General features: G+C 46.1%; 1 protein-coding gene across 6 annotated transcripts in view; it reads right to left on the reverse strand.

Annotated features, from left to right (window-relative positions):
- prpf4bb (pre-mRNA processing factor 4Bb) overlaps window positions 1-23,830 on the reverse strand; it is a 71,817-nt gene that overhangs the window by 40,853 nt on the left and 7,134 nt on the right. For all 6 annotated transcript variants that reach the window (XR_013548345.1, XR_013548344.1, XR_013548346.1 and 3 more), the window contains exons 2-4: window positions 9,348-10,559; window positions 632-802; window positions 8-169 (exon numbers count right to left, since the gene is read on the reverse strand). Coding sequence is in view for 1 of the 6 variants with exons in the window: in XM_078413908.1 (XP_078270034.1) it covers window positions 8-169; window positions 632-802; window positions 9,348-10,559 (1,545 nt within the window). In the remaining 5 variants the exon portion in view is untranslated. The remainder of the gene's footprint in view (window positions 1-7; window positions 170-631; window positions 803-9,347; window positions 10,560-23,830) is intronic.

Consider the following 23,830-nt stretch of genomic DNA (forward strand, 5'->3'; position numbering starts at 1 on the left):
TTCTTACTTGTCATCAGAAGATTCCCGTTCAACTTTCATTCCTTCGGAAAGGCTTCCTTTAAATTTATCTTCCTTGTCTCGACTTCCGCTTCTTCGTCTGCGCCGACCCCGTGACCTGGATCGCCTTCGGCGAGATCTGCTTCTCCGATTCCAGTCTCTGTCCAAAGACCTGCCAGAGAAGATAGACACAGAGTGCTGGAGTAACTCAGCGGGTCAGGCAGCATCTCTGGGGAACATGGATAGGTGACGTTTCAGAGTGCTGGAGTAACTCAGCGGGTCAGGCAGCATCTCTGGAGAACATGGATAGGTGACGTTTCACAGAGTGCTGGAGTAACTCAGCGGGTCAGGCAGCATCTCTGGAGAACATGGATAGGTGACGTTTCAGAGTGCTGGAGTAACTCAGCGGGTCAGACAGCATCTCTGGAGAACATGGATAGGTGACGTTTCACAGAGTGCTGGAGTAACTCAGCGGCTCAGGCAGCATCTGTGGAGAACATGGATAGGTGACGTTTCACAGAGTGCTGGAGTAACTCAGCGGGTCAGGCAGCATCTGTGGAGAACATGGATAGGTATCTCTAAAGTCTAAGAAGTCCGCAGTTAATAATTTGCGGATGAGATGCGAGAGGTTTACCTCCTCCTAGATCGGCTTCTTCTCCTTGGGGAGCGGCTTCGCCTGAGGAGTGAGCGCGACCGCCGCCGCATCGGAGACCTGCTGAGTCTTCGCCTGATGGGGGACCGCCGAGACGTGCTGATATCTCTGGATCGATCCAGCCTGTTCGGGGGGTCATCTCGAGACCACATTCTGAAGTTCACAAATACATTTCAGCGACAAATTATGAGTAAAAGCATGCAAGCAAAATTCCAACAGTTAATTATAACATATACATCCAGCATCAGGAGTCCAGAAAATTATGGTGTAACCTTTAGATGCAAGGGGAGCATCGTGGTATTGCTGCCTTTATTTTACATATACAGCGCGGAAACAGGCCCTTCGGCCCACTGGGTCTGCGCCGACCAGCGATCCCCGCACATTAACACTATCCTGCACCCACTAGGGACAATTTTTACATTTATCAAGCCGATTAACCTACAGACCTGCACGTCTTTGGAGTGTGGGAGGAAACCGAAGATCTCGGAGAAAACCCACGCAGGTCACGGGGAAAACGTACAAACTCCGTACACACAGCACCCGTAGTCGGGATGGAACCCGGGTCTCCGGCGCTGCATTCGCTGTAAGGCAGCAACTCTACCGCCGAGCCACCGTTACTACAGTGCTGTATACACAGAGTTTGTACGCTCTCCATATGACTGCGTGGGTTTTATCCGTGTGCTCCAGTTCCCTCACACATTCCAAACACGTGCAGGTTTGTAGGTTACTGGGCTTATGTAAATTGCCCATTGTGTGGAGGATACGAAACTGGAATAACATACAGAACTAGTATGAACAGATGGTCGATGGTCGGCATGCACTCGATGGGTGGAAGGGCCTGGTTCTACAGCGCATCTCTAAAACTAAAACTTAGGGACAGCAGATACTGGTTTACATGAAAAGACACAGAATTGCTGGAGTAACTCAGCGGGTCAGGCAGCATCTGTGGAGAACATGGATAGGTGACGTTTCACAGAGTGCTGGAGTAACTCAGCGGGTCAGGCAGCATCTCTGGAAACATGGATAGGTGACGTTTCACAGAGTGCTGGAGTAACTCAGCGGGTCAGGCAGCATCTGTGGAGAACATGGATGGGTGACGTTTCACAGAGTGCTGGAGTAACTCAACGGGTCAGGCAGCATCTCTGGAGAACATGGATACGTGATGTTTTAGGTCGGGACCCTTCTTCAGACTTTGTGCTAGCTTTATCAGAAGGAAATTGTATGAATTCTCAGCAAGAGAAAGGAAAAGGACCATAAAATTGCATGTTCCTCGTGAAGTCCCTCACCAGTAGTTCAATATCCTTGCAGGTTATGTTTCAGATGGGAAGTTTGGAGATACAGCACAGAAACAGGCCCTTCGATCCACTAAGTCCACACCAACCAGCATCACACTCACACTATCTCCCACACACACTAGGGACAATTTTTACATTTAAACCAAGCCAATTAACCTACAAACCTACACGTCTTTGGAGTGTAGGAGGAAACCGAGGATCTCGGAGAAAACCCACGCGGGTCACGGGGAGAACGTACAAACTCCGTACAGACAGCACCCATAGTCGGGATGGAACTCGGGTCTCCGGCGCTGTAAGTGCTGTAAAGCAGCAACACTAACGCTGTCCCACTGTGCCGCCCGTTGAAGTATTGGAGATAACAACTTACATTCTAATGGCCCATGAGATAACAACATTTAAACGTACCAAAATGAGCAAACTTATCAGGACCATGCAGATACCAAGTCTCCTTGACTGAGCTTCGTTAATCACAGTGAGAATAGGTGACAAAACATCCTCCACAAATATTCTCACCACTGGCGCCCTGCAAGGATGCATTCATAACCCGTGACAACACTCGCTATACTGAGGCACGGTGGCGCAGCGGTAGAGTTGCTGCCTCACAGCGCCAGAGACCCAGGTTCCATCCCGACTACGGGTGCTGTCTGTACGGAGTTTGTACGTTCTCCCCGTGACCTGCGTGGGTTTTCTCCGGGTGCTCCGGTTTCCTCCCACACTCCAAACGTACAGGATTGTCGGTTAATTGGCTTGCTACAAATGTAAAAATTGTCCCTCGTGTAGGATAGTGTTAATGTGCGGGGATCGCTGGTTGGTGCGGACTTGATGGGCCTGTTCCACGCTGCACTAAGCTAAACCATACACCCATGACTGTGCGTCCAATAGACAATAGGTGCAGGAGTAGGCCAGGTATGTAGGTTAATTGGCTGGGTAAATGTAAAAATTGTCCCTAGTGGGTGTAGGATAGTGTTAATGTACGGGGATAGCTGGGCGGCACGGACTTGGAGGGCCGAAAAGGCCTGTTTCCGGCTGTATATATATGATGATGATGATGATAGGCCATTCGGCCCTTCGAGCCAGCACCGCCATTCACCGTGATAATGGCTGATCATTCTCAATCAGTACCCCATTCCTGCCTTCTCCCCATACCCCCTGACTCCGCTATCATTAAGAGCGCTATCTAACTTTCTCTTGAAAGCATCCAGAGAATTGGCCTCCACTGCCTTCCGAGGCAGAGAATTCCACAGCTTCACAACTCTCCGAGTGAAAAAGTTCTTCCTCATCTCAATTCTAAATGGCCTACCCCTTATTCTTAAACTGTGGCCCCTGGTTCGGGACCTCCCCCAACATCGGGAACATGTTTCCTGCCTTTAGCATGTCCAATCCCTTAATAATCTTACATGTTTCAATAAGATCCCCTCTCATCCTTCTAAATTCCAGAGTATACAAGCCCAGTCCAAATTCGGCTCTAACTTCATCCACAAGTTTGCATATGACGAACAGAATTGGATTTAATTTGCCACATGAAAAAGCGGTCTCCTCTTATTTGTTCTACCTATCCATTCCCCACCTTCTCTTCTGCTAAACATTGACTCTTTTTGTCCTCTTTCCCTTTGCAGAGTCACTGCCTGATCTGACTATTCCCTGCGTCGGTAGCTTTTAAATTAAGATGTTGTCATGCCCTAAAACAGAATTGTTTGCAGAGTTTTCTCGGCTAATTGGCTCCTAAAAATTGTAAATTGTCCCTAGTGTGTGTAGGATTATGGTTAGTTGTGCGGGGATCGCTGGTCGACGCAGACTTGGTGGGCCGAAGGGACTGTTTCCACGCTGTATCTCTGAACTAAACAATGATAGAACAACCCCGTCCAAACGAAACATGCAGATCTAGACATTTGAACAGGTACACAGAGAGCAAAGATTTAGAGGGATACTAGACGACCCGTTGGGTTCCCGTTGCGATGGCAGTTGATGGGGAAAAAAAGAGACTCAATTTTAATATTATTGAGTGGCCAAACTTTAATTTCAAGAAAATTTGAGCATTTACCTTAGGAGTCATCGTTCAACGAACCAGCATTTAACAACAACATTGAACACGGAAGAATTAGATCAAAATGGCGATGTTTATTTTATTGGGGTACGTGTCCGAAATACAGCCCAAACGGTACATGATAGCGCAACATTTTGAACAAAACATGATACTGCACACCGCAGGCAAATGGTGAGTAAGGCTCCCCTAAAATTGTTGTGCTATCGTGTACCGTTTTGGCTGTATTTCAGGAACATACACACACACACACACACACATTATATATAATATATATATATATATATATATACACACACACACACATGATGAGATTTTTAGTAATATACAGATGGGCCAAATGTGGGCAGGTGGCACTAGTATGGATGGGTATCTTGGTCAGCATGGGCAAGTTGGACCGAAGGGCCTGTTTCCACACTGTATCTCTAAACTAATCTAAACCCAGAAGGAAGTTTGAGGGGGAAAACAATATCTAGGTGTTACTGCTGAAGACTCATAATTAAAAGTGGTGAAGCCGGGAGGTCGGATCATCTTACAGAATCAATCAAAACAAAACAAACAACATACAGGCTGCTGGCCATGTTACATTCAGAGCTTGGTTTAATTCCTCTCCAAGGTGACAAAGCAGCTTTGGAAAAGACTCGGCAGAGAGCGTTAAGAGAGGAAGACAGAATCCCAGCTTAATCTTAAGTGTTCTCAATTCTTATGGTCATGGTCAATTTACGTTAGAGCAGAAGTAAATCGATCCGATAATACTTTATTATCTAAAATTTGTCTTGCATCTCAGCAGCTCCACTTGCAACATCAACAAAGACAAAGAATGTAAGACAAGAAACGAGGATACATATATTGACCATAACATTACAATCACAAATGACGACACATTCAAGACCCTTCAATGTACATTTGATCTGGGGTTAAGTTCTATGTTTAGTTTCAGGATTGACTGGTGCTCAAAAGGGTGCTTCAGTCTGACCTTATTAAATCATGGTACCCTGGACCTCCGATTTGATGGCAACAATTCATATTCACTGTTCAAGACATGGTCGGGGTCAGGGACAATGGTGTTGGCCAACCTTAGCATGTTATTGTGGTAGGCCGATTCATAGAGTTTCTGCAGGGGTTGAGCAGATTTTCATTTGGTGGCGCAGTTTTGACTTTAAAGTGGTGGACAAACACATGTACCATGTGGTTTCACAATACTGAAAAACACTCATAATCACAGAAGTAAGGAACAAAAAGAAAGAATTCCTCACAAATCTGAAGAGTTCAGTTAAATAAGTAATATTATGCCTATTAAAAATTAATTTTAGTTTAATAGACTTGCAGAAAAAGGGGAATACATTTAAACTGGGAGAGAGTAGGAACATTCTGATGTTAGGGTGTTCTGTTCCCGAGATCAGGAGAGAGGGGAAAGATTTAATATGGACCTGAGGGGCAACTGAGTTGTGGACACTGCCCAGTCCATCACAGGTTCTGACCTACCCACCATCAAAGGGATCTACGGGAGCCGCTCGCTGCCTCAAAAAGACAGCCAGCATCATCAGAGACCCACACCATCATGGCCACACACACATATTCTAAATGCTGTCTCACCAACGTCTTATACTAGGGACAATTTACAATTTTACCATGCCAATTAACCTTCAAACCTATGTGTCTTTGGAATGCCTGAGGAAGCCGAAGATCTCAGTCACGGAGAGAACGTGCAAACTCCATACATGCACCCCTAGTCAGAATTAAACCCGGCTCCCTGGCACTGCAAGGCAGCAACTCTACCGCTGCGCCACCGTGCCGACCTTTCTTCGGACCGAATCTCTTCAGAAGGGTTCTGAGCCAAAATGCCACCTATCCATGTTCTCCAGGGATGCTGCCTAACCCACTGAGTTACTCCAACATTTTGTGTCCATCTTTGCTATAAACCAGCGCCCGCTGTTCCTTGTTGTTACATATCTTACTCTCTGCTTCCCTGCCAAGTCATCATTATGAATAGTAAATAATCAAGGACCGAGAACTGATGTTTGAGGCACTCCATTAGTTATAGGACGCAACAAAATCTTTTCACTGTACCTCGGTACATGTGACAATAAACTAAACTAAACCTTCTAACCTGAAGGACCCATTTATTTTAACTCTGCCTTGTGGTGACCAATGTTTATCCCATTTAACACACTCCCAACCCCACCCCCAATGCCATTAGTTGTTATGGAGGATAGGAACAGGCAACAATTCCGATCGGGACCCTTCTCCATTGCTGTGTTCTGTAGTCTGAAGGAAGACTGGAGCGACTGGGTTTGTTTGTATACACTGGAATTTAGAAGGATGAGAGGGGATCTTATTGAAACATGTAAGATTATTAAGGGGTTGGACACGTTAGACACAGGAAACATGTTCCCAGTGTTGGGGGAGTCCAGAACCAGGGGCCACAGTTTAAGAATAAGGGGAAGGCCATTTAGAACGGAGATGAGGAAAAACTTTTTCAGTGAGAGAGTTATAAATCTGTGGAATTCTCCGCCTCAGAAGGCAGTGGAGGCCAATTCTGTGGATGCTTTCAAGAGAGAGCTAGATAGAACTCTTAAAGAAAGCGGAGTCAGGGGGTATGGGGAGAAGGCAGGAACGGGGTACTGATTGAGATTGATCAGCCATGATCACATTGAATGGTGGTGCTGGCTCGAAGGGCTGAATGGCCTATCCTGCACCTATTGTCTATTGTCTATTGAATGGTGGTGCTGGCTCGAAGGGCTGAATGGCCTATCCTGCACCTATTGTCTATTGAAGGGGCCCAATCCGAAACATCATCCATCTATGTCCTCCAGAGATTCTGCTTGACCCACTGAGTTGCTCCAGTACTTTGTGCTCTATGCAAGATTTCAACATGCACAGTTTCCTTGTGTCTCCGCGAGTTCTTATTTTGTTTTACACGGCACCTTGTGGAAAATCTTATGGAAAACCATATACACTTCTCCGGGTATGTATGCGGATTTCCAGAAAATATGATTGAGATACTCTGCTCTACTCGAAGAACTATAGCTAATTTGTCAACATGATTTACTTTTCATGAAACCATTTTGACTTGCTTTGATTACCAAGCACGGTGGTGCAGCGGTAGAGTTGCTGCCTCAAAGCGCCAGAGACCCGGGCTCCATCTTGGCTATGGGTGCTGTCTGTACGGAGTTTGCATGTACTTCCCGTGACCACCTGGGCTTTCCCCGGGTGCTCTGGTTTCCTCCCACATTCCACAGATGCACAGGCTTGTAGGTTAACTGGCGTTGGTAACATTGTAAATTGTCCCCAGTGTGTAGGTTTGTGTCAGTGTACGTGGATTGCTGGTCGGCACAGACTTGGTGGGCCGAACGGACTGTGTCCGCACTGTATCTCTGAAGTAAAGTACGCTCTCTATGCGATGACCTATTTCTTCCTTAATTACAGACTCTAATTCTCCACAGTCTAAGAATAAAGGGGCCATTTAAAACTGAGGTGAGAAGGAACTTTTTCACCCAGAGAGTCGTGAATTTGTGGAATTCTCTGCCACGGACGACAGTGGAGGCCAAGTCACTGGATGGATTTAAGAGAGAGTTAGATAGAGCTCTGGAGGCTAGCGGAATCAAGGGATATGGGGAGAAGGCATATCTGATTACGGGTTACTGATTGTGGATGATCAGCCATGATCACAATGAATGGCGGTGCTGGCTCGAAGGGCCGAATGGCCCCCTCCTGCACCTATTTTCTATATTTCTATGTTTCTAAATAAAAAGGATCTGACTGTCTACGCTACCATGCCTCTCATAATGTTATATACTTCTATCAGATCTTCCCTCGACCTCCTACATTTTACAGAATACGATCCACGATTGTCCAACCTCTCCTTATTGCGAATGCCCTCTAATCCAGGCAGCATTCTAGTGTGGAGTTTAAAATCTTATTTTGTAGTGCATTCTAGCACAATCATGTTAAAAGGAACATGGTACAATAGACAATAGGTGCAGGAGGGGCCTTCTACGCCCGCACCTCCAGACTCAGGAACAGCTTCATCCCCAGGGCCATAGCTGCTATGAACCGGTCCTGCTGAGCCGGATGGCCACAACGCATAGATCAACTTGCACTTTACCCTGTCTAAAAACTGTTACAATTGTTTCGTTTCGTTGGGTTGCTGTTAATTACTTAAATTATTGCATCGTATGGGAGGCGCATTCCCAATCTCGTTGTACCCCTGGGTACAATGACAATAAAGATATATTGTATTGTATTGAATGCATTCAGTGAATAGGCCTCCACTGCCTTCTGAGGCAGTGAATTCCACAGATTTACAACTCTCTGACTGAAAAAGTTTTTCCTCATCTCCGTTCTAAATGGCCTACCCCTTATTCTTAAACTGTGGCCCTGGTTCTGGACTCCCCCAACATCTGGAACAAGTTTCCTGCCTCTAACGTGTCCAACCCCTTAATAATCTTATATGTTTCGATAAGATCCCCTCTCATTCTTCTAAATTCCAGGGTACAAAATCATGAGAGGAATAGATCTGGTAAATGCATATAGCCTCTTGCCCAGAGTAGGGGAATCAAGGACCAGAGGACTTGGGTTCAAGGTGAAGGGGAAATAATTTAATAGGAATCCGAGGGGTAACTTTTTTCCACACGAGGGTGGTGGGTGTATGGAACAAGCTGCCAGAGGGGGTAGTTGAGGCTGGGACTATCCCAGCGTTTAATAAACAGTTACGCAGGTACATGGATAGGACAGGTTTGGAGGGATATGGAGCAAGCACAGGCAAGTGGGACCAGTGTAGCTGGGACATTGTTGGCTGGTGTGGGCACATTGGGCCTGTTTCCATACTGTATCACTCTATGACTCTATTGAACATACATCACAGGAACAGGCCCTTCAGCTCAGTGTTTGTGCCAAACAATGCTAAGACCAACTCTTATCTGCCTGCATATAACCCATATCCCTTCATCCGGCAAGTCTCATAATCACCACTAAAATACTGCACCACCAGCAGAATTTTACTTCACTTTAGACATTAGTGATACAGCATGGAAACAGGCCCTTCGGCCCACTGAGTGCGCGCTGACCTGCAATCACCAGCACAAGACGGCATCCTAGGAACAATTTATAGTTCACAGAAGCCTATTAACCTGCAAACCTGTACATCTTTGGAGTGTGGGAGGAAACCGGAGCACCCGGAGAAAACCTATGCGGCGATAGGGAGAACGTGCAAACACCGTACAGACAGCACCTGTAGTCAGGATCAAACCTGGGTCTCTGGCGCTGTAAGGCAGCAACTCCACTGCTGCGCCACCGTGCTGCCCACGTATTTTGCAGTAAATTTCCTGAAGAATAAGCATTTACAAGGCAGACTCATTACCTTGGTGATAGACCTCTGGCACGGTCGTTCTCTCTCCGCCTCCGTTCTATCGACCTGCTCTTAGCTCTTCGGGGCGGGGACATGTTCCGCGAGGGAGACTGGCTTGGTTTCGGCGGGCGATCATTAATGATCGGCGATCGGCTGTGCTTGGTCGACCTGTCCCGGTGCTTGGGAGACAGGCTCCTCCTTTTGGGGGACAGCGGGAGCCTCCTCAGGGGAGACCGATTCTCCTTGCCGGAGGGAGCATCTCTCGGGGGTGACTTTGCGGATTTCTTATCCTTCTCCACCTCGGATTTCCTCGCCCTCTTGTCGCGCTCTTTGGACTTAGATCTCTGACCTCTGTCCACCACCTTGCCCGGCTTCATCACGGGAGACTTGGACTTCTTATTCCGCTCTCGCGTTTTGCTCTCCGCCATGGTTTTGCGGTCCTTCGGCTTGGCGCTATCATCCGTCGGACTCAACTTCCGCTTCTTCTCCTGCGACCGTCTCTTGGCCGAGATCGGAGACTTGCTCTTCTCTCCGCCCTTGCCGGGGCTCTTGGAGCGTTTCCGCTCGTGCGACTCGCTCCTAGTCTTCTCCTTCTCTTTCCGGTGCTCCGAGCCCACCCTGTTTTTCTTTCTCTCCGCCTTAGCGTGCTTAGTCCTGTCTTTCGACCTGCTTTTGCTTTTCCTCTTTGAAGCAGGCTTAGACTCGACGGCCTCCCTCTTGGCTTTGCTGTCCCTGGCGGGCAGCATCTCGGACACATCGCGGCCGGACGCCGCCCGCTCGCCGTTGTGGGTCTTCTCGTGGATCTCCCCCTCTTCCTCCGAGTCCGACACATATCCCTGCAAAATCAAGCCCATGCCAGATTGGACCTTTCCCTCCATGAGTTCACTGTCCAGTTCGGCCTTGATCATCGCCCGCTGTTTCTCCAAGTCCTCCAGCAGGGCACAGTCGTCAAACTTGGGTCTTTTTATCGAGTGATCATCGTCCTTCTCCAACCTCGCGCTCACTTTCCTCTTATGCTTTTTATGCTTGTGTTTATGCTTGTGTTTGCGCTCCTTGTCATCTTCCGACGAATGCTTGTGCTTCTTGTGTTTGCTCCGATGCTTGTGCTTCTTTTTCTTGTGTTTAATGGGCTTGACGGGCGCGGTGTTGGGGTCCCGGTTCTCATCCGACACTTCCCCATTCTCCTCGTTGCCACTTTTCCCGGAGGAATCTGCGGCTTCTTGGCTGCAAAACACAGAGAGAGAGAGAGAGAGAGAGAGAAAGTCATGAGCAAAATATTTAGAAGCGTAAAAAAGTTCATAAGTCATTGGAGCAGAATTAGGCCGATCGGCCCATCGAGTCTACTCCGCCATTCCATCACGGCTGACCCATCTGTCCCTCTTTACCCCATTCTCACGCCTTCTCCCCGTAGCCTTTTTGCACTGTTACTAATCGAGAACCTGTCAATCTTTGTTTTAAAAATAGCCAAGGACTTGGCCTCCACAGTGTCTATGGCAATACATTCCACAGATTCACCACCCTCTGAAAAAAATGGGATTAACTTTCAAAATAATATACTTTCTGCAATTTATAACATAGCGTTTAATTGTTTTTTTATCTGAAAGATGTGCTCCCTCTAGGTATTGAATGCTGGAGAACCACTGCCCTTTAAGCATCACAGTTAAGACAGTGTAGGAAAGACCTGCAGATGCTGGTTTAAAATCGAAGGTAGACACAAAATGCTGGAGTAACTCAGCGGGCCAGGGAGCATCTCGAGAGAGAGAAGGAATGGGTGACGTTTCGGGTCTGAAGGGTATCCACCCGAAACGTCACCCATTCCCTCTCTATGGACGAAAGCCAATGTATAAAAAGCCTACTTGAGTACAAATCCAAAATAATCTGCTTACTGCACTTGCTATGCCTTGCTCTGAAAGCCAGAAGGATTTGTAGAAACAATGAACTGCACATGCTGTTTTGTACCAAAGGTGCTGGAGTAACTCAGCGGGTCAGGCAACGTCTTTTTCTCCAGAGATGCTGCCTGACCCAGGAGATAATCCAACACTTTGTGTTTACCTTTGGTACAACCAAATAACCAGTCTATATATAGATTTGTAGACAGCCTGGGATTCTGGAACTTCAAATTGAAAACAAGAGCAAACAGGAATTGGCTCTCAAATAATTCATCTTTAGCTAATATCTTCAACCATGTTAATCGCCAGCTGAGAAGACAATCATGTCATGCTTCTTTGCACAGTGCATACAGCAAAATTAACGGATGGCCATTTCGGTCAGTGAACATAGAACTGTAATTATAGGAATTACAAAATACCAGCTCTTAAGAACAGTGATCGAAAATGCACTCCTAATCTAATAAAGTAGCAACTGTTCATTGCCCACAGCATCCAAAATTGAGTTCCACTGAACAATTAAGTTTATTGGTTAGCAAAGTAAAGCATGGAGCTATAAAGAAAGTAGATTAACCTCTACAACTTTTGGCACGGTGCAGATGTGCTGCGTCATTCACTCTGCCGCTCCTACAGTGGGCGTTCTATTGTATACACAGCCCATGGTTCAAGTTAACAGCAGGAAACAAAGGTCATGCCGTGGAATTTTAAGGAGCGTTTTTTTCCAAAAACTGAAAACTTTATAACATAATAGGCATGCATAAAGATTGGCTCTGGAGAGGGTCCAGAGGAGGTTTACAAGAACGATCCCAGGAATGAGTGGTTTAACACATGATGAGCGTTTGACGGCACTGGGCCTGTACTCGCTGGAGCTTAGAAGGATGAGGGCCTCATTGAAACTTACCGAAGAGTGAAAGGCCTGGATAGAGTGGATGTGGGGAGGATGTTTCCACTAGTGGGAAAGTCTAGGACTGGAGGTCATAGCCTTAGAATTAAAGGATGGTCCTTTAGGAAGGATGATGAGGAGGAATTTCTTTGGTCAGAGTGCGGTGAATCGGTGGAACTATTTGCCACAGAAGGCTGTGGGGGCCATGTGAGTGGGTATTTCTAAGGCAGAGATAGATTCTTGATATTTTATAGACTTCTTGATATAGACTCTTTGCTATTGAGGGCGTGTAGCGTAGATTTACTAGGTTAATTCCTGGAATGGCGGGACTGTCATATGTTGAAAGACTGGAGCGACTAGGCTTGCATACACTGGAATTTAGAAGGATGAGAGGGGATCATCGAAACGTACAAGATTATTAAGGGGTTGGACAGGTTATCTCTGATAAATGTTGTAAACATGGGCGGCACGGTAGCGCAGCGGTAGAGTTGCTGCTTTACAGCGAATGCAGCGCCGGAGACTCAGGTTCGATCCTGACTACGGGTGCTGCACTGTAAGGAGTTTGTACGTTCTCCCCGTGACCTGCGTGGGTTTACTCCGAGATCTTCGGTTTCCTCCCACACTCCAAAGACGTACAGGTATGTAGGTTAATTGGCTGGGTAAAATGTTTTTTTTTTTTAAATTGCCCCTAGTGGGTGTAGGATAGTGTTAATATACGGGGATCACTGGGCGGCACGGACTTGGAGGGCCGAAAAGGCCTGTTTCCGGCTGTATATATATGATATGATATGATGATATCATTTGGATGTGGAGTGGATGTTTCCAGTAGTGGTAAAGCCTAGGATCTGAAGGAAGTCTCAGAATAAAAGGACAATCTCATTAAATGTTGATAAGGAGGAATTTCTTTAGCCAAAGGGTGGTGAATAGACAATAGGTGCAGGAGGAGGCCATTCGGCCCTTCGAGCCAGCATCGCCATTCAATGTGATCATGGCTGATCATTCTCAATCAGAACCCCGTTCCTGCCTTCTCCCCATACCCCGACTCCGCTATCCATAAGAGCTCTATCTGGCTCTCTCTTGAATGCAATCTGTGGAATTTATTGCCACAGTCATTAGGTATTTAAAAATCAGAGATTGATGTTCTTGATTACTAAGGTCATAAGTGATAGGAGCAGAATTAGGCCATTCGGCCCATGAAGTCTACTCCACCATTCAATCATTGCTGATCTATCTCCCCCTCCCAACCCTGTTCTCCTGCCTTTGCCCATAACCCCTGACACCCGTACTAATCAAGAATCTATCTATCTCTGCATTTAAAAGATCCACTGACTTGGCCTCCACAGCCTTCTGTGGCAAAGAATCCCACAGATTCACCACCCCCTGACTAAAGAAATGTCTCCTCATCTCCTTCCTAAAAGAATATCCCTTAATTCTGAGGCTATGACCTCCAGTCCTAGACTCTCCCACTAGTGGAAACATCCTCTCCACACCCACTCTATCTATCCAAGCCGTTCGCTATTCTGCAGGTTTCAATGATGTCCCCTCCCACTCTTCTAAACTCCAGCGAGTACAGGCCCAGTGCCGACAAACTCTCATCATAGGTTAACACACTAATTTCTGATTACTCATTACTAAGGGCATCAAAGTTACTAGTGGATTGGGGACGAGAGTGAAAAATACTTCAGCCTAATGACTGTGGCAATAAATTCCACAGATTGCATTCAAGAGAGAGCCAGATAGAGCTCTTATGGATAGCGGAGTCGGGGTATGGGGAGAAGTGCCGCCCAGTGATCCCCGTATATTAACACTATCCTACACCCACTAGGGACCTCAATTTTGTTGCCAATGATGAAGTATTAATTCTCTGCCACAGATAGCTGTGGAGGCCAAGTCAATGGATATGTTTAACGACAGAGATAGACAGATTCGTGATTAGTACGGGTGGCAGGGGTTACGGGAAGAATGCAGGAGAAAGTAAAAGGGTTTAAGGTGAAGTGGAGAAGACTTAATAGGAATCTGAGGGGTAACGTTTTCCACACAAAGGGTGGTGGGTGTATGGAACAAGCTGCCAGAGGAGGTAGTTGAGGCTGGGACTATCCCATCTTTTAAGAAACAGTTGGACAGGTATATGGATAGGACAGTGTAGAAAAGAAAACTGCAGATGCTGGTTTAAATCGAAAGTAGACACAAAGTGCTGAAATAACTCAGCGGGCCAGGCAGCATCTCGGGAGAGAAGGAATGGGTGACGTTTTTCGACCCGAAATGTCACTCATTCCTTCTCTCCTGAGATGCTGCCTGGCCCGCTGAGTTACTGCAGCAGTTTATGTCAACCTATGGATATGACAGGTTTGGAGGGAAACGGACCAAACTCCAGGCAAATGGGACTAGTTTAGCTGGGACATGTTGGTCGGTGTGGGCAAGTTAGGCCGAGGGGCCTGTTTCCACACTGTATTACTCTACGACTAACATTTTTTTTTACTGCTTCAACTAGGATGAACACACCAAAAGCTTTAATTAAAATGGAGAACCCCAAACTATAATACTATTCGACATGGAGAGAGTCACACAAGATATGAACCTTACAGTGAGCATACCTATCCTGCAGTACACAGGCCCACTGCTCATATTCCGGCACTCTATGTTTGCTTTCTGCATTATTCATATTGCTGGACCATCAGAAGTCATGGTCTCCGGGAGGATAGAAACACAGAAAATAGGTGCAGGAGGAGGCCATTCGGCCCTTCGAGCCAGCACCGCCATTCATTGTGATCACGGCTGATCATCCACAATCAGTACCCCGTGCCTGCCTTCTCCCTATTTCCCTTGATTCCGCTAGCCCCTAGAGCTATATCGAATTCATTTTTAAATTCATCTAGAGAATTGGTCTCCACTGCCCTCTGTGGCAGAGAATTCCACATAGTATCTTCGGTCACTAACCCAGGAACTCCCCATTCTCCCTTTTCCCCCTTGTTTCCCTGTGCCCCATCTGGATGCACACCCCTTTTCCCCCATAACCCATGCCCAACAAACCCCCTTCCACCTCTATTCCTTCCTCTGGCTTCACAATTCACAGCTATTCAATCCTCATCTTTTCATCTCTGGCTTTTGTTCACCCATCTGCCCATCAAATCCCCCTCACCTGCAGAAACAAGTAACCGTAGATGCTGGTTTACACAGAAAGACAAAGTGTTAGTGTAACTCAACAGGTCAGTTGGCATTTCTGGAGAACATGGATAGGTGAGGTTTTGGGGCCCTCATCTGTATCCACCTATCACTCGTCAGGCTGTCCGAACCCACCTCTCTTCCAACTTTCTCTCCTCACACTGCAATCAATCTGAAGAAGAGTCCTGACCCAAAACATCATCTATCCATGTCCTCCAGAGATGCTGCCTGACCCACTGAGTTACTCCAGCACTCTGTGAAACGTCGTCTATCCATGTTCTCCAGAGATGCTGCCTGACCCACTGAGTTACTCCAGCACTCTGTGAAACGTCGTCTATCCATGTTCTCCAGAGATGCTGCCTGACCCGCTGAGTTACTCCAGCACTTTGTGAAACGTCACCTATCCATGTTCTCCAGAGATGCTGCCTGACCCGCTGAGTTACTCCAGCACTTTGTGTCTTTCATTGGAGAAGGCCGAATGGCCTCCTCCTGCACCTATTGTCTATTGTCTATAAGGCCTGTTAAGCTTTTCAGGAAGACAATCTCTGATAATGCTTCCATTGTATTGAGCATGGATCTTATGACTTTCTCATGCTTGTCCGCGCCGCCCCAAATCATTTTCTCTAACAGCCCAACATAATGACTCAACCGATTATTCTGAAATAAAAAGTAGATCTACAAGTCTGGACCTTAGATGAACCTGCAATAGAAATCTCCTTAATATCTCCTTCAGCAACACTTAACTCATAATATGCTAAAAAAGTGTATGAAGGAACTGCAGATGCTGGTTTACACTGAAGATAGACAAAATGCCGGAGTAACACAGCAGAACCTCCCTGCTCCTATACTCAAATCCTCTTGCTATGAATGCTAACATACCATTCGCTTTCTTCACTGCCTGCTGCACCTGCATGCTTGCTTTCAATGACTGGTGCACCATGACACCCAGGTCACGTTGCATCTCCCCTTTTCCTAATTGGCCACCATTCAGGTAATACTCTGCTTTCCTGTTCTTGCCGCCAAAGTGGATAACCTCACATTTATCCACATTATATTGCATCTGCCATGCATTTGCCCACTCTCCTAATCTATCCAAGTCACTCTGCAGCCTCCTAGCATCCTCCTCACAGCTAACACTGCCACCCAGCTTCGTGTCATCCGCAAACTTAGAGATATTGCATTCAATTCCCTCGTCCAAATCATTAATATATATTGTAAATAACTGGGGTCCCAGCACTGAGCCTTGCGGTACCCCACTAGTCACTGCCTGCCATTCCGAAAAGGACCCATTTATTCCTACTCTTTGCTTTCAACAGTAACACACAACGGTAGAGTTGCTGCCTTACAGCGCCAGAGACCCAGGTTCAATCCTGATTAAGTTCACAACTTATAGCAGTAGAATTTGGCCATTCGGCTTATTGAGTCCACTCCGCCATTCAATCATGGCTGATCTCTGCATCCTAATCTCATTTTCTTGCCTTCTCCCCAAAACCCTCGACTCCCGTTCTAATCAAGAATGTGTCTATCTCTGCCTTAAAAATATCCACTGACTTGGCCTCCACACCCTTCTGTGGCAATGAGTTCCACAGATTAACCACCCTCTGATTAAAGAAGTTCCTCCATAAATCTTTTCTAAAAAAGCACCCTTTAATTCTGAGGCTATGACCTCTGGTCCTAGACACTCCCACCAGTGGAAACATCCTTTCCACATCCACTCTATCTATGCCTTTCATTATTCTGCAAGTTTCAATGAGGTCCCCCCTCAATCGTCTAAACTCCAGTGACTACAGGCCCAGTACTGTCAAGCACTGAGGGTGCCGTCTGTACGGAGTTTGTACGCTCTCTCCGTGACCGCGTGGGTTTTCTCCGGGTCTAGTTTAGTTCAGAGATACAGCGCGGAAACAGGCCACTCGACCCATCGAGTTCGCACCGACTAGCGATCACTGCACTACCCGACACGCACTAGGAACAATTTTACATTTATACCAAGCCAATTAACCTACAAACCAGTACGTCTTTGGAGTGCGGGAGTAAACTGAAGATCTTGGAGAAAGCCCACTCGGTCATGGGGGGAACGTACAAACTCATACAGACAGCACCCGTAGTCGGGATCAAACCCGGGTCTCTGGCGCTGTGTGGCAGCAACTCTATCGCTGCGCCACCGTGCCGCCAGTTTCCTCCCACACTCCAAAGACATACAGGTTTGCAGGTTAATTCGCTTCGGAAAAATTGTGATTGTAATATTGTCCCTAGTGTGTCGGGCAGAGCTAGTGCATGGGGATCAGTGGTCGACACAGACTCTTTTGGCCAAAATGCCTGCTTCCGCGCTGTATCTCTAAACTTCTTTCTGCTGAAGGGCTAGCATGCAACAAAAGCTTTTCACTGTACCTCAGTACGCGTGACAATAAACTAAATTGAACTAAACATGTCAGCTATCTCCAACATCAGCAAACAGCGTGTATCTATTACAGAAGTTACGGAAATTAATATAATTTGAATGGTCACTATGGACAGGCTCTCGGAAAATAATTGTTAGCAATGCGTAGTTTAATTAAAAGCAACGCTTTTTTATTATGCAAAACAATCCCACAATATCGCCATCTCTAACAGGCCTGTTATAAATGCCTGAGTATTTAACAGGAAATGTGTTTCACTAAGAACAAAATTAATACAAACATAACTAAAAACATAATTTGACCATGAAATTTGCCGAACTTAACAAAACCGATAAACTCCAGGCATAACTATCTATCTCAAAAATTAAAACTGCTTTTTAACTGAAGAAAATGCTGTTAATATACTCAGCGGGTTTGGCAGCATCTTTTGTGAGAGAACTGTTAGTTAGATCATTAACTTGTCATACACATAACTCTAGAGTTACTCAACAGGTCAGGCAGCATCTCTGGAGAACATGGATAGGTGACGTTTCAGAGTGCTGGAGTAACTCAGCAGGTCATAGAAACATAGAAAATAGGTGCAGGAGGAGGCCATTCGGCCCTTCGAGCCAGCACCGCCATTCATTATGATCATGGCTGATCGTCCCCAATCAATACCCCGTGCCTGCCTTCTCCCCATATCCCTTGATTCCACTAGCCCCTGGAGCTCTATCTAACTCAGGCAGGCAGCATCTCTGGGGAACATGGATTGGTAATGTTTCACAGAGTGCTGGAGTAACTCAGCGGGTCAGGCAGCATCTTTGGAGAACATGGATGGGTGACGTTTCACAGGCACAAAATTCTGGAGTAACTCCGCAGGATAGGCAGCATCTCAGGAGAAGGAATGGGTGACATTTCAGGTCGAGATGCTGCCTGACCCGCATAGTTACTCCAACACAGTGTCTTTTGTCAACCAGCATTTTCAGTTCCTCGTGTCTCCACACATAGCTCACTTCATTTCTCCACAGATGCTGCCTGACCTGGTGAGTATTGCAACATCTGATCTTACATGGATTCTCAATACCCAGGGGATATCTTGCGGAGGTTAGTCTTCCTTCTCATTTGAATGCAGTGCTCTAACTTGGAGCATCTTGAACATAGGAACACTGCTTAGTTTAATTTAGCTTCTCTATATAAAAAAACCTTGCTGCACATCTCCATTAAATTTTGCCCCTCTCACCTGAAGCTTAAGTTTTTTTTTTTTATTGCCATGTGTACAGATACACAGCGAAATACTTGCTCTGCATGTTATCAACTCAAATCACGAGTACAAATAGATCCTCTTCTAGGACAGCACATTGGACATTAGAGATACAATTTGGAATCAGGCCCTTCGGCCCACCATGTCCACGCTGACCAGCAATCACCTCATATGCTTGCACTATCCAACACACTAGGGACAATTTACAATCTTTACCGAAGCAAATTAACCTGCACGTCTTTGGAGTGTGGGAGGAAACCAGAGCACCTGGAGAAAACCCACGCGGTCACAGGGAGAACGTACAAACTCCATACAAACTCTGATCATTTTACGCGAATGGTCCCAGGAATGATTGGATTATGGGCTTAGTGGGCTGAAGGGCGTTCTTGTGCTATGATTTTTACAAAGAGTGAACAGAATACACACATATCTGGAATAGCAAGATTCAAGTCTACTGAAAATAGCATGGGTATGATGGTGGTACAGGGGGTAAAGTATCAAACGAGTAATCCAGAGGTTTAGACTAGCAATCCAAATAGTGAAGTTCAAATCCCGACATGGTGGCTGTAGAATTTAAATTCAGTTAATAATCTGGTTGATAATTGACACTGTCAGTTGTAATGGTTCACTGATGTCCTTACATAAGTCTGCCATTCTTTCTTAATCTTTAGTTTAGTTTAGAAATACAGCGAGGAAACAGGCTCTTCGGCCCACCGAGTCCGCACCGACCAGCGATCCCCACACATTAACACTACCCTACAAGGGACAATTTTACATTTACATCAAACCAATTAACCTACAAACCTGTATGTCTTTGGAGTGTGGGAGGAAACAGAAGACCTCGGAGAAAACCCACGCAGGTCACGGGGAGAACGTACAAACTCCGTACAGCCAAGCACCTGCAGTCAGGATGGAACCTGGGTCTCTGGCACTGTGAGGCAGTGGCTGCGCCACCCATGTTTTTCGTAATCTGTTCTACATACAACTCTAGATCCAGAGGAGTTTATAGATAAATGGAATTTTGATTAGTAAGGGTGTCAGGGGTTACGGGGAAAGGGCAGGAGAATGGGGTTAAGAGGGGGAAATAGATCAGCCATGATTGAATGGCAGAGTAGACTTGATGGGCTGAATGGCCTAATTCTGCTCCAATCACTTATGAATGTGAAAAAGCTATAAAAAAAAGTGCCGAAGCAGAAAATTTACAATAAAAACAAGCTCAAGCAATATAAAGCTAGTGAGGCAGCATCAGTGTAGGATTCAGGTCTATAATCCATCATCAGAACTGAACGTCTGATTAGACTGTTCCACAGAAGACATGGTGCTGGAACAGCTCAATGGGCCAGGCAGCATCTCAGGACACAGACAGGCGACTATCCATGTTCTCCTGCGATGCCACCTGACCATCTGAGCTACTTGAATCTAAAAAAGGGCCCTGACACAAAACATCACCTATCCATGTTCTCCAGAGATGCTACCTGACCCACTGAGCTACTCCAGCACTCTGTGTCTTCTTTTGTAAACCAGCACCTACAGTTCCTTGTTTCTACTGTACTAGAAACATAGAAAATAGGTGCAGGAGGCGGCCATTTGGTCCTTCGAGCCAGCACCGCCATTCATTGTGATCATCCACAATCAATAACCTGCCTTCTCCCCATATCCTTTGATTCCACGAGCCCCAAGAGCTCTATCTAACTCTCTTTTAAATTCACCCAGTGAATTGGCCTCCACAACCTTCCGTGGCAGAGAATTCCACAAATTCACAACTCTCTGAGTGAAAAACTTTTTTCTCACTTCAGTTTTAAATGCCCTCCCCTTTATTCTTAGACTGTGTGGCCCCTGGTTCTGGACTCTCCCAACATTGGGAACATTTTTCCTGCATCTAGCTTGTCCAGTCCTTTTATAATTTTATACGTCCCTATAAGATCCCCTCTCATCCTTCTAAACTCCAGTGAATACAAGCCCAGTCTTTCCAATCTTTCCACATATGACAGTCCCGCCATCCCAGGGATTAGCCTCGTGAACCTAAGTTGCACTGCCTCAATAGCAAGGACGTCCTTCCTCCAATTAGGAGACTGCTTTATCTCATTGCCCTGGCATACTGCGTGAAGGGTGACTTGTTTTTCTAACCCAAAACTCATTATCTACTCCTAGGATAAGTCTTGGACTTCAACAAGATGTAACATCTAACAGATATTGTAGGTAACTCCAAACTCATTTGGAATTCAAGGTAGAATATTTCCACATGACATTGAGCAGACAAAATGTGCTCTTTCTTTCTCTGTCTCTGCTTCCTGCTGCCTTTCAAGGATAATCTGTACATTTTCAGATTAACCAATCTGAACCTTAATTTCAAATTGAGGTTAACCTGAAAACGTACAGATTTTCAAGTTAACATTTGTTTTTTTTTGTTCTTATTTTAATTTGTATGGAGACAGGGTTCATGGGCTTGCAGTTCCCCGTTTGACGCTCTTTATTATGGGCAAATCATTGGCCTGTTTCCAGTGTTCTGGTGTCACTTTGTCAGGGTTTCATAATGTTCTCATAATATTTTTAACCCTCGTAATTGTCATCTTATCTGAAAGATTTTCATCATTTATATTCAGTCAACAAGGAACTGTAGGTGCTGGTTTACCCTGAGCCTGGGGGTGCTGTCTGTGTGGAGTTTGCACATTCTCCCTGTGACCATGTGGGGTCCTCCAGTGTTCCAACCCAGTTGTATGAATATGGATTTCTCTAACTTCAAGTAACCCTTTCATCCCCTCTCTCTCCATCCCTCCCCCACCCTAGTCCTTCACTGCCATTCTCCTGGGTTTAACTGTTTGTATAACTCTTCCCCACAGCCAACAATGGACCATTGTGGGCTCCACCTTTCATTGATCATCGCTGCTGGCTTTGAATTGTCCTTATCTATTTTTTCTATGCACTTTTTCATGTCTCTCGTTGCCCTCTCCCCAGACTCTATCTGAATGCGGGTCTTGACCCGAAGCACACCTATTCCTTTTCTCCAGAGATGCTGCCTGACCCGCTGAGTTACTCCAGCTTTTTGTCTATTTCCAATTCAGTTAGTTTAGTCTATTGTCATGTGCGCCGAGGTACAGAGAAAAGCTTTTGTTGTGTGCTAATCAGTTAACGGAAAGACTATCTACGATTACAATCAAGCCGTCTAGTGTACAGAAACAGGATAAAACGAATAACGTTTAGTGCAGATAAAGTCCAGTAAAATCCTACCAAAGATAGTATGAGGGTCTCCAGTGAGGTCAGGACCGCCCTCTAGTTATTGGTAGGATGTTTCAGTTGCCTGATAACAGCCCCATCCCAAAAGCAAGCTGGTTAACCACTGTAAACTGCCCTTAGTGTGTTGATGAGTACGGGTAGACTAAAATGGGTTCAATGCAGGATGGGTAAGCGATGGTCAGTACGAACCCGATGGGCCACAGGGCATGTTCCCGTGGCTCTCTGATTTTAAAACACTTGTTTGCTCACTTCCAGCTGTAGAAACAAGGGTCTGCAGACGCTGTTGCAGACTTCAAGCAGTCATTGCATGCCAAGGATATGCAACAAAATACTAAACATGACTACTTTCATTTACATGACATTGCTGTGTCCCAAACATTATGGTGTCCTGAAATGGGGGGGACTATGTATAAACACTGCTGTAATCTCTACATGGCGAAACCAAAATGTATAAAAATGCCCTTTATTAAAATCTGACAATGTGCACTTTAACCATGTGGAGTACAGAGGCAAATACAGGTGCTCCTCAGCTTCCGAAGGGGTTCCGTTCCGAGAAACCCATCGGAAACCAAAAATATTGTAAGTCGAAATGCACTGTAATACACGTGGCCGGAAGCTCGCTACGGGCCCCTGTCGTTTGCACCATCGCAAAGTCAAACTATCGCCAGTCGAAACATCGTAAGCCGGGGAGCACCTGTAAATAAATGATGGGTCTTTGTCCCAAAGATTATGGAGGGCACTGTAGCTCCCTGAAAGTGGCAACACAGGGAGGCAAGGTGATGAATATGGCATATGCCATGCTTGCTTTCATCAGCCGTAGTGCTGAGTACAAGAGTGGGATAGACAATAGACAATAGGTGCAGGAGTAGGCCATTCAGCCCTTCGAGCCAGCACCGCCATTCAATGCGATCATGGCTGATCCCTCTCAATCAGTACCCCGTTCCTGCCTTCTCCCCATACCCCCTCACTCCGCTATCCTTAAGAGCTCTATCCAGCTCTCTCTTGAAAGCATCCAACGAACTGGCCTCCACTGCCTTCTGAGGCAGAGAATTCCACACCTTCACCACTCTCTGACTGAAAAAGTTCTTCCTCATCTCCGTTCTAAATGGCCTACCCCTTATTCTTAAACTGTGGCCCCTTGTTCTGGACTCCCCCAACATTGGGAACATGTTTCCTGCCTCTAATGTGTCCAATCCCCTAATTATCTTATATGTTTCAATAAGATCCCCCCTCATCCTTCTAAATTCCAGTGTATACAAGCCCAATCGCTCCAGCCTTTCAACATACGACAGTCCCGCCATTCCGGGAATTAACCTAGTGAACCTACGCTGCACGCCCTCCATAGCAAGAATATCCTTCCTCAAATTTGGAGACCAAAACTGCACACAGTACTCCAGGTGCGGTCTCACCAGGGCCCGGTACAACTGTAGAAGGACCTCTTTGCTCCTATACTCAACTCCTCTTGTTACGAAGGCCAACATTCCATTGGCTTTCTTCACTGCCTGCTGTACCTGCATGCTTCCTTTCATTGACTGATGCACTAGGACACCCAGATCTCGTTGAACTCCCCCTCCTCCTAACTTGACACCATTCAGATAATAATCTGCCTTTCTATTCTTACTTCCAAAGTGAATAACCTCACACTTATCTACATTAAACTGCATCTGCCATGTATCCGCCCACTCACACAACCT

The sequence above is a fragment of the Rhinoraja longicauda genome, chromosome 2 (assembly GCF_053455715.1).
Source record: "Rhinoraja longicauda isolate Sanriku21f chromosome 2, sRhiLon1.1, whole genome shotgun sequence".
Classification (NCBI taxonomy): domain Eukaryota; kingdom Metazoa; phylum Chordata; class Chondrichthyes; order Rajiformes; family Arhynchobatidae; genus Rhinoraja; species Rhinoraja longicauda.